Below are 12,283 nucleotides of genomic sequence, written 5' to 3'. Positions count from 1 at the left end.
TCTAAACATCGAAGTCGATGATAAACCACCAAAAGGCAGGCTGAAACAACGATGGCTTGATACGCTGGATGGGGATTTAAAAGTCTCGAGATTGCACTCAGACCAGGCATTCGATAGAGCTAAAAAGCTAAACCGATCACGACGAGGCGACCCCGCTTGTGAACGGGACAAAGGCTGAAGAAAAAGAAGAAAACTCTCTTTTTCAGAGAAAAAGGTGAGGACAGTTTGAGATTGACCGCGAAATGGTCGGGCATGCCAGGTAACGTATCACATGATATTACCTGAAAGCTTTGTTTGAGCTCGGCAAGACCATTATGAGATTAGTTGGCGAAAAAGGGTCGTGGATCCATTTGAGCAGGATTTGAGAAGATTGAAGTCGCCTCCAAAGACAAGGTAATTAGATTTCAACTGAAGATCACTCAAGACTTTTAAGTTATGGCCCAGTTCCTCATTTTTAGATTGGCACCTAATATAAACGGAGTCTATGAGAATCCGTTTCCTATCTGCCGTTTTAATGAAAGCTACCGCAGCGGAACAAGTTAGCAGGTTGTCTGTGCGACTTCCTCGAATTCATAATCTTTTTTGATTAATAGTTCGGAGCCGGTATTGTTATCGTCCCGGATGGTATTATATCCAGTGAAGTTCACGTTATGCCTGCTTTTAAGATGAGTCTTTGAAACGCAATAAATGTCTTCTTTCAGAAAGTAGATCAACACAACTGACACGTTGGGCGTGAGATACAAGGGACGCGGAGTTAAAAATAACGATATTTAACTCCATAGGCTAAGGATGAGTTTGATGGCGGCGAATTGCCGTTGTTCGTTTTTTGGTGACTGAAGCAAGAGCTCCAACCAATTCACGGAATGCAGCCGGTTAGTTCGGGAGAGACGGTATTATTGGAAGTGGAGGTGCAGGAGCCACCCGGGCAGTAAGTGTTTCGTGGCTTGGACGTGAGATACGCCTGGTTTGGCCAAATTTTGCGACAGTTGTGCTACTGTCTGTTTGGTCTGCTGTGCCTCTTTAATTTTGCGGGCTTTGGCAGCCTCTTTTCAGATCAGCATGTCTTTGTATGCCGAGCAACCGCGGTAGCTGGCGGGATGTCCGGCCTTGCCGCAGTTGCAGCAATGCGGCACCTCCGCTGTGGGGCGTCGGCAGTCACCACGCGGGTGTTTTTTGGTGCACTTAACGCACTGATGTAAAATCATACAATTTCGAGCAACGTGCCCAAAATGTTGACAGTTGAAACATTGTATCTGTTCCAACGGCCTTATTTTTTCTAAGTTAACCTTCTGGCGCAGTATGTACTTCACCTTGAAGGGACCGTTGAGCTCTTGAGAGGGCTCTAAGGTCACTATGAAAAGTCCCGATTGCGACTTAATTGGGAGAGCAGGATTCTCCGTATGTATAGCTTCATCCTGTTTGGTCAGGAAATTAGCCATTGATCGGAATTTTAGCTCCGCCAGGATTCCCGCAACATCGGTTTCCCGATGTAGTCGTCGAATAATGAAGGACTGCGTCCTCAAGGATTGAGGGGTACTTGTTGCGGCGCTGAAGCCTTGTTCTTTGATAAGAGCGAAGATTTTGCCGTGATCCTCGATGGATTCGGTGAAAATCTTATCCACCCTCGTGTTCTTTAACGTTGCTTTTATTCCTTTTGGATTAAGGGACCTTAGCAATAGAGAAACATTTAGTGAATATCCGATAATTGTCGGTATCTGCGGTTTTTTGGGTTTCTGAACGCAGGTTGGGGCCTGGGGGCAGGTCTGCTCGAGTCTCGTCTTCGGGATTCGCCCCCCCCCCTTTCGTCAGATGGGCCCCCGGTCTTCGCTCTCTTGACGGACATCTTCATGCTTTCTTCTGCGGCTAAAATTTGGAAAATAAATTTTTCGTTCTGCTCTGTCTCAGCTGACTGCGGACCGTAGTCGGTTCAGGATGTCCCAGATGTTACAGTTCAAGCGTCTTCTCCTAGTTGCACGTCCGATAGTGACCGCTGTCCCGACTGAACTGTATGGGAGTGCTTCACTGAAGTACATTCATAAACCTGAGGTGGATATGAATTATATTCACGACCAAAACCGCCTAGAAAATTTAAACCTAAGATCGGCTTATCGTGTTAAGAAGGAACATACTGCCACCGTTGTAAAAGGTTTGAAAAAGTCCATTATCAAATGGATGGCGGACTCGGAATTCTCTCAGTCCTAAGATAAAAATTAGTTATCTTGAATTTCACACCATTTTTGCCAAATTCTTCATAATAACTGAAATATTGGCTTTTATGACTTTTAAAATGATTTTTCCATTTTTCGTTATGTTCCCAGCTTTTTCATCTACAACAGCCGAGTCCAAACTCGTAATCGTCAATTCCACTTTTTTGGCTGAGTTTCTGCATACTAATGCAGACGTCGCAATTTTAAAATTGGCAATTTTCGGAACTTTTTCGATCCTCAATTTACACATGTACCTGTTTGCAGATTTTTTCGGTTCCAACTAGTGAAAACAACTCCGTCACTTTTGTAATTTGATGACTATTTTTGCATTAAATTTTTAAAAAATCTTTGGATTTTTATCTCAGCTGCTTTCCCATGTTTTCTTTATGTTTTTTTTTGGTTTCAAAAGCGACCACCTGTACTCTTGCTATTCATGTCTTAATCTCCACTTTTTAGCAATCATCCTGTCAATTTCTTTGAAGAAATCCGGGACAGTGGAGCTAGATTCCTATTTTTATGAGTAGCGTGCTTAGCAGGTGACTTAGGAGCGTCACTGGGAGTTCATGGCCATTTCTACGTACTTTTTGAGCCATTTCTTAGAAAATGATTTATTACGTCAATGGTTTTGCTTTCAAACGTGTCTTCCTGACCGGTCGGATTGCATATACAGAAATCTGCATTTCAGTATCTTCGCTTCCATCCGCGATTCATTGTGTTCCCTAAGGGAATACTCAGTAGACGTTGCTAAAATCCAAATATACATAATGATAATTTGTAAAATGCTAATGAGGTCAGAAATACAATTCATTTATCATAACAATAATTTGCTGAAGATTACCAACAAACTGCCAAAATTTATGACAAACCAAGATCCAAAGATTTGGCAAAATTCCATAGTAAAGTTTACATCCTACGACGCGTCGGTGCATATGTTTAGAATTAACGTAAACCGCACTAATCTTCATGTGTACATCAGTTTAAAATAATTATCTAGTTCCTCTGACAATTTTCTACATGATGGCATAGCATCACATCCAACGCACCATCTTTATTTTTAGATACGTACAGTCCTAAAGTGAGGCTCAGTGAAAACTGTCTTTATTTCGGTTAAGCTTTTTTCTTTACTTTCTCTCTGAAGATCACACAAGGAGAGACTTAACATCGAATCAGGTGTGGACAGCAATATGCACTAATGGACACCGTCACCTTGAAACTATATGTGGTCTAGTGGTGCATTGCTGAGACGTCATGTTTTCCTTGACTTTTGAAATGAGGAATCCCCATGTTATGATGCCTCGTGCTTTGTTGATTTGGAGACTCAGAGCATGAACCGCCCGAAAGTGTTTTCTCCCTAAAAGTAGGAATCGCGTCAAATTTATTTATGATATGCCGCACACTTTTGGCTACCCAGAAAGATCTTGTTAAGAGATGGAAATAGATGAAAATAAGGAAAATGTAGAAAGTTCAAAATGGACAGGGTGAAATTCACAGGCTCCTAGAGACCAGAGAAAGCTGAAGATAGTTCACCCATCCGATAATGAAATCGCCGGAAAATATGATTGGAAGATTGGGTGGGGGTGGTTTGGAAATTGATCTTAGTGCGAATGTAAATATCTATTATTTTTCAACTGGCAAAGCAGGGTTCGTTCGGGCTCACCATCGCGCCATCAATATCTCAATGTCTACTCAAGACTTCTGTTGATAAATGAGCTCCGAAATGAATGATTTAAATCACATTTTTCACACCCTGTGAAATAGAAAGAAGAGTTCTTACATTAACGAGATAAACAAACGAATATATTGTGGGGAAAGAGAGATTTTTTTGACAATCTTTCCAGCAAAAAAACGTGTTCCTGTTAGTAGCACGCCGATCTCTCTGGCTCCTCTCCAATTTGGTTTAGACTTCAAATCAAAAGAAATGACTTGTGGATCTTTCTCGTCTGATTTTATTTTTTTTTTATATTTAACGTAATACATGCTAAGCATAGGCCGAATAGTATAGTATGCGTTTGTCGTCGATTTATCTAAGATACTGCGGCGTGTCTGCAGTAGCACAAGAAATGCTCCTTTTCCACACTTTCCATAGAGTGCCACTTAAGTCTACGTATTATCTATTTATGTAACAGGTCGCGGACCCATATCTTGAGACAAAAACTGCGTGTTCACATGTCGAAGAGATTTTGAACAGTTTCAGTAATCGTCAGTTCGATATAACCAGCAGCTGGGAAAAGTGGACGACAAATATCATTGAAAAGCGCGAAGTTGAGATTTTGTGGGAGAAAATCATGAATGAAAATATTGAGGTAAATTCAAAAAAAAATCTGCATCTTTTGCATCCTTTTTGTTTACGGAAATATCTAAAATTTCAGATACTAAATCAGGCGACAAAACTCGATGCACAACTGTACCCTGTCTTGACACCAGCGTCCAACGATCCTGGTGACCTGCTCGATCACACCAGGCGAAAGCTGAACGACGTGCTCCAAGACATCGAACGGGCTCAAAATGAGGTCCTTGAACGCATTAACACCACTTCCAGCCTACAAACGAATAATACCGAAATGGTTCAGAAAATAGAACAAGTTGTATCGAATCTCAAACTAATCAAGAACAAACTGGAGAATGTGAAAGATGACTACAGAACCCTTCTGGAACAAATTATCAATTTTCTGGATAACATCATTGCAGTTCGCCAAGCAATCGAAAGATATTTCGAAGAAAAACAAATAGTGTCCGGCGATCGTGCGAAAATTAATCGTGACTTGGCCGATCATAATGGTTTCCGTGAAAGCATTATGGATAAATTTAGATTGCTGAACACACAATGTGAGAAGCTGATCGAACGTGTCCGCGTCTTGGAACCTCTAGGAGCCCGCGAACATGATGCAGATCGCATCATATCGTTGTTGGAGCAGCTACGTATCGTCTTTGAAAACAACTACACCCGGAAAATGTCAGACTTGGAAAAGTCGCAGAGACTCGCGAAATTCAATGAGGAAATTAACGAGATCAATAGTAACTTGACCAAAGTGGGAAAGCAGTTGGACGATATCAAGGAACAACAGATAGATAACTCGGCATCAGCTAAAACAACATCGCTAGCGTTTGAGTACTTCGAACGAACGATAGAGGTAAGTAGCGCATCTTCCCCAAACACCACTTACACCTGGAATCATATCTAATCAAAATTGTATCTTTGTCAATACACTTTTCATCTATTATCGGAAAAACCCATCACTATCCACAGCATGAACCCTAGAAGTTCAGTCACATTGTACAGATCTGTATTCGCTAGTCCCACGCATGTTTTTAATTAATTTTCAAAAATCTTTTTGCCAATATATCCACATAAATCTATCCATCTATAAATCTCTGTAAATACATGATATGTTTCTATTTTTAATTCTGTCCATACATCAATACATCTTTTTGGTGGCATTCATAGCTATTGGAAAAACGAATCGAAGAATTTATTAGAACAACAGAAAGTATTTATGCGACATATCCTGAAGCCAAAGATGAAATTGTTGGTGAAGTGGAAATATTACGTGAAAGGTGGACAACCTTTAAGGATCAAGTGCGATCAACGAGATCATTCTTGAATGCAAGCTGTGAATATTTCAAATATTTGGAGGAGGTAAGTGGTATATGCAATTGAGAGACATTTATAGATAAATTTTCTTAGAATAAGAGATCAGTTTTATTTGTGCCAACCTTTTTCAAAATAGTTAAAGGCCGTTCCCACTCTCCCAAGAATTGTTCAAACTCATATTATCGGAACCCTGCAAAAATTATCGCTGTTTTAGTGAAAATGGATCCCTAAGCGCCCTTAGGCACTACAATTTCTCGTTGCCCCAACAGCATTACTATTTCACCAGCGACCATCTAAATCTCAATCCACTTTTTGACATCGTTATAAGAATGGAAGTACTGTCCAGCCATAATTGATAATTGGACAGGCGTTGTCTAATAAATATAGCAGATGGGGTGGAACTTCCAATGGGGACGTTTTAAAGTAGTTTTGACCATGCTGGGAGTCCTGAGTGCGAATCCACTTGGAAGGAATCCTTGGGATCCCTTGGGAAGCAACTTACTTCCTCTCTTGTGTTCCATGGACTCGTCTTTTCGGGTTAAACATCGAAGTTTAAATCTTGACTAACGGCAAGGGAACTCATCAGACACTGCCTCACCTTTGCCCTGTGCAGCAGCGTGACTGAAAATAGCGACCGATAGTAATCGCTCTATTTATATATATTCGCAAACACGACATGAATGCGAATTATATTGAAGTGAAATCCGTCCTAAGTTCAAACCTAGACTAAGACGAAGTGAATTTTTTTGCGGAAGATGCTGTCGTGTTTGCGATCATATATAAACGGATGCTGCCAGGGCAGAGGTGAGGCAGGGTCTGATGAGTTATCTCTGCCCTGGACGAAACCGTCAGTCACGATTTTTAGTTTTGACCAGCTTTGTAACTTTCATCGTGCGTTGCCATACAGCCGAAAGATTTTGTATTGTGTTTTCTCTTATCATCATCATCAACGGCGCAAAAACCGGTATCCGGTCTAGGCCTGCCTTAATAAGGAACTCCAGACATCCTGGTTTTGCGCCGAGGTCCACCAATTCATCATCAACGGCACAACAACCGGTATCCGGTCTAGGCCTGCCTTAATAAGGAACTCCAGACATCCCGGTTTTGCGCCGAGGTCCACCAATTCGCTATCCCTAAAAGCTGTCTGGCGTGCTGACCTACGCCATCGCTCCATCTTAGGCAAGGTCTGCCTCGTCTTCTTTTTCTACCATAGATATTGCCTTTATAGACTTTCCGGGTGGGATCATCCTCATCCATATGGATTAAGTGACCCGCCCACCGTAACCTATTGAGCCGGATTTTGTCCACAACCGGACGGCCATGGTATCGCTCATAGATTTCGTCATTATGTAGGCTACGGAATCGTCCATCCTCATGTAGGGGGCCAAAAATTCTTCGGAGGATTCTTCTCTCTAACGCGGCCAAGAGTTCGTAATTCTTCTTGCTAAGAACCCAAGTCTCCGACGAATACATGAGGACTGGCAAGGTCATAGTCTTGCACGGTAAGAGCTTTGACCCTATGGTGAGACGTTTCGAGCGGAACAGTCTTTGTAAGCTGAAATAGGCTCTGCTGGCAGCCAACAACCGTGCGCGGATTTAATCATCATAGCTGTTATTGGTTGTGATTTTCGACCCTAGATAGGAGAAATTGTCAACGGTCTCAAAGTTGTATTCTCCTATCCTTATTCTTCTTCGTGTTTGATTCGTCATCGGTGCTGACGTTGCCACCATATATTTTGTCTTGCCTTCATTGATGTGCAGCCCAAGATCTCGCGCCGCCTGCTCGATCTGGATGAAGGCAGTTTGTACGTCTCGGGTAGTTCTTCCCATGATGTCGATATCGTCAGCATAGGCTAGTAGTTGGGTGGACTTGAAGAGGATCGTACCTCTTGCATTCACCTCAGCATCACGGATCACTTTCTCGAGGGCCAGGTTAAAGAGGACGCATGATAGCGCATCCCCTTGTCGTAGACCGTTGTTGATGTCGAATGGTCTTGAGAGTGATCCTGCTGCTTTTCTCTGGCCTCGCACATTGGTCAGGATCAGTCTAGTCAGTCTTATTAATTTCGTCGGGATACTGAATTCTCTCATGGCCGAGTACAGTTTTACCCTGGCTATGCCATCATAGGCGGCTTTAAAGTCGATGAACAAATGGTGCAACTGTTGTCCATATTCCAACAGTTTTTTCATCGCTTGCCGCACAGAGAAAATCTGATCTGTTGCTGATTTGCCTGGAGTGAAGCCTCTTTGGTATGGGCCAACGATGTTCTGAGCGTATGGGGCTATCCGGCCTAGCAAGATAGTGGAGAATATCTTATAGATGGTACTCAGCAACGTGATATCTCTATAATTGCTGCACTGTGTGATATCTCCCTTTTTATGTATGAGACAGATAATGCCTCGTTGCCAATCGTCAGGCATTGATTCGCTGTCCCATACCTTGAGCACAAGTTGATGAACCACTTGAAGTAACTGGTCGCTTCCATATTTAACCAGTTCGGCTGTAATTCCATCGGCTCCTGGCGACTTATGATTTTTTAGCCGGTGAATTACACGGACTGTTTCTCCTCAACTTGGTGGTGGCAGCATTTGTCCGTCGTCTTAGTTGGCGGGACCTCCAACTTGCCGATGTTCTGGTTGTTCAGTAGCTCATCAAAGTACTCAACCCATCGCTCTAATATGCTCATTCTGTCGGCAATCAGATTTCCCTTTTTGTCTCGGCAGGATGAGCATCGAGGTGTAGGCTTCATCCTGCTGACTTGTTGGTAAAACTTCCGCGCCTGGTGCGGTTGCTCCCTGTACTTTTCGAGTTCACAGACTTGTTGGTTCTCTCAGGCTTCCTTTTTCTGTCTGTGAAGTTGTTTTTTCCGCTCGACGGAGTTCGTGATAAGTCTCCGCGCGTGCCCGCGTTCTTTGAGAATGCAACATTACTTAGTATGCGGCATCCTTCCGTTCCGTTGCTAGCTTACATTCATCGTCAAACCAGCCGTTCCGACTCTTTTTGCGGCTGGGGTCAAGCATGTTTGTGGCCGTATTTATGATAACGTTCTTCAAGTGATTGTGAAGATTATTTGTTGATGCTTCATCTCCAGGATCTCTGACTGCGGTTATTGCGGCATCCATTTCCCTCTTATAGGTGTTGCGGAGGGCTGTGTTGTGGCTTCAGCGTTAACTTTCACCTGATTGTCAGGGCGGATTCTGGGTGGTGTTGTTATTCAAGCTCGGAGCACCATGCCAACGGGATAGTGATCCAAGTCTATATTGGCCCCCCTATATGTTCTGACATTCATCAAGGCTGAGAGGTGGCGTCGTTCGATCAACACGTGGTTAATTTCGTTGAAAGTGGTCCCATCTGGAGAGGCCCACTTACATTTCTGGACTGCTTTCCGCGCAAATCAGGTACTTCCAACAACCATTTCCTGTGATACGGCTATTCAATTAGCAGTCATCCGCAGTCCGTTATCATTTGTATTTTGATGTAAGCTATGGGAGCCAACATATCGTCTGAATACGGGCTCTGTTCCTACTTGGAATAGGCTTCGAGGGTCGTTTTACTGCCTCGTAGAAAATATCCTTCTCCGATTCTGCAATCTCCTCTGTAGGGGCGTGAACGCTTATATTTCTAAATTTGCCTTGCAAGCGCAGAGTGCATAGCCGTTCGCTTATGTTTTCAAGGCCGATAATAGCAGATTTCATTTTTTGCTGACTAAGAAACCTACTCCGAGCACATGGTTTACTGGTTGGCTACTATAATATTGTATATGGTTTAGCGACTCTTCTCCAGGAAAACGGTTCCTGTCCATCGCATCTCTTGCAGCGCTATTACATCAGCCTTATTGGGACAGGGTATCGGTTAGGTACTCAGCAGCATTCGGTCTGTACAGGGAGCGCACGTTCCATCCTGTCCCAGACCCCTTGCGTGGCTTCGTAACATCGGTTTGCCGTGTAGGATTGTCAGCCCTACCCAACCCCAAATTTGGAGGACATTTTGTCCTGTTTTTAGGCGCTGGAGACTCGACTTTATCGTTCTCCGTCTGCAGTTTTTCATGAAAAAAGAAGATAGGGTTTGGTAATAGAGCTGTTGGTGTTTGTTCAGCAGGCGTTTCTCAGGTTTTATGCTCCATCGTGGGTGCTAATCTACGTTTCGCCCTGGGACCTATACTACCCTTTGACCGCGATAGTAGTTCACGACTATCAAATACGTTGTCATAACCTGGACGCTCAAACTACCGGAGTCCACCTCGCTAAACCAGTTGATTTACTGTATGGATAACTTTGTTCAGTTTTTCGATGAGTTGCCCTAGCCGATGACAACACGTTCTGCTGGGCTATCGCCTGTAACGTCGCTAGTTGCTCATGCCGGAGGCCTTCGATATGACTGGTAACTCCGAAAACCGCAATCAGTACTTTGCCTAGAACACCTGTCTTCTTCCTTATTGTCGTAAGGTGGTATTTAAAAGCAGTGGATCGCAATAAGTTTTCGTGACTAATTTTAATGAAGAACAAAAAAGTTGACTGACCGTTTCGTCTAGGGCAGGGGCAACTCATCAGAAGCGATGATCTGGGAGCAGTGTGACCGAAAATAACGAAAGATGGTAATTGTTCCATTTGAATAAAATCGGAAACACGTACTGGGTACGGATTATATTCAAGTGAAATCCGTTATAAGTTCAGGCCTAAACCAAAACCGAAGTAAAAAATTTCCTAGTTCTCGGTGGAAATGTTCTAAGAGAGTGCCATGTCGAATGTGAAAAGCAGAATTGTCAGATTCTGAAATGCCCTTGCCCTTGTACATGGCGCGATACATGGTTTCTTGGCCGTTGCACGAATGAACACAAATTGACGATTCTGATCTGCTTTTTTTACGCCCCCTAATATCGAACAATGACCGCACAAATCTTGCCATCGCTTCTAGGGTGGACTTCGGGAACCCTTGGTAACGGCCATTTTGCAGAAGGGATATCGCGCTCTCAGATAAATACCAGCTGGCCAACCTTTACGTTGTTGGATTCCTTGGACGATTTTGTCCTAGATTGTAAATGGTAGAAAAATTCCTGGGGGCACCTATTCCTGAAAATTTGATGAAGTGCCTTCAACTGCTCCCACCGTTCGTAAAGGTCTCGCTGCGACTTATGAACTTTTAAAATGATATTATTGGTTGTTGTACCAGAAAGTGTCCCGGTGTCAATGCTTCGAGGTCTTTAGGATTATTCGATAGGGGAACCAGTGGTCTAGACTTTAAGCAAGCCTCAACCTGACATAGGACCGTAGTAAATTCCTCGAACTTAGGTACCATTTTTGCCTCGTCAAACACACATTTTAATTATCGCTTAGACGATTTCACCGCCACTTCCCATAATCCTCCAAAATTTGGGATATCGGCTGGAATAAATCGCCAGATAATCCCATTTTTTGCGAAGGTTGAAGCCACCTTTTCTGATGCCATAGCTATTACCTGTTGCATCTCCTGGTACATTTCATTCTTTGCTCCCACAAAGTTTGTTCCGTGATCGCTATATATTTCCGAACACAGTCCTCCTCGTGCCATAAACCGTTTGAAAGCAGCCATAAAAACTTCCGTTGAAAGATCGCTAATTCGAGATATACAGCCTTTGTCACCATGCACACAAACACTCAGACGTACCCTTTCAGTGCACCGGGGAACGCCCTTTTGACATCCTAGGCTTGAGCGGACCTACGTAGTCAACCCCACAATGCAGGAACGGTGAACTTGGAGTGATCCGTATGGCAGGAAAGTCACCCATCAATTGCTGACCATGACCTCTAACATATCTCACGCAAGTAAGGCAGCGATGAAGCTCATCCCGAATAAGTCGGTAATAGTTTAAGATCCAATACCACATTTTAAAACCATTACGGACCATCTGAACGCTCTCGTGTAGTGTATTCTTGTGTACTTCTCGGATTATTAAACCAGTAATGTGATATTTTCGCAGTAAGAGTATCGGAGGTTTCTATTGGTCTGACATGTCCGCATTCGGCAACCTTCCCTAACTCTTAGGAGGCCCTGTTGGTCAATAAACGGATTTAGTTTCTGAAGTATTTTCTACAGTGGGTTTCTTCTGACGATGTCCTCTATCTCTTTACCAAATTCTGCCTTTTGTATTTACCGAAGAATCCGAATTAACTCCTTTCATACTCTTTCGAAGATATAAATCCTTTCTCTCCCGTCATAAAACGTAGGATACAAGCCATTACTCTCACCAGCTCCGAAAATGACGAAAAACGTTCCAATTGATCGAAACCCTTAGTCATACTTGAAAAAAGCCTGATGTTTTCCGCAATGCTATCCTCCCTGCGGAATTGAGGACCATTCCACCATAGCGGGTGCGCTGCGAGCTCCTTCAGACTTATTCCTCTAGAAGCACAATCGGCTGGATTGTCATTCGATTTTATGTACCCCCAGGACCAGGATTCCTTACTAATCTTTCGTATCTTGGCTACTCGATTTCCAACATAGTTT

General features: G+C 43.2%; 1 protein-coding gene across 1 annotated transcript in view; it reads left to right on the top strand.

Annotated features, from left to right (window-relative positions):
- Window positions 1-12,283, top strand: part of LOC119647649 (titin-like) — a 448,809-nt gene that overhangs the window by 160,804 nt on the left and 275,722 nt on the right. Inside the window, 3 exon segments of the mRNA XM_038048710.1 lie at window positions 4,334-4,510; window positions 4,577-5,338; window positions 5,653-5,844. Coding sequence (XP_037904638.1) covers window positions 4,334-4,510; window positions 4,577-5,338; window positions 5,653-5,844 — 1,131 coding nt within the window.

This window comes from Hermetia illucens, chromosome 2 (genome assembly GCF_905115235.1).
Source record: "Hermetia illucens chromosome 2, iHerIll2.2.curated.20191125, whole genome shotgun sequence".
In the NCBI taxonomy this organism is placed as follows: Eukaryota; Metazoa; Arthropoda; class Insecta; order Diptera; family Stratiomyidae; genus Hermetia; species Hermetia illucens.
This window is presented reverse-complemented; position numbering and strand designations above follow the sequence as displayed.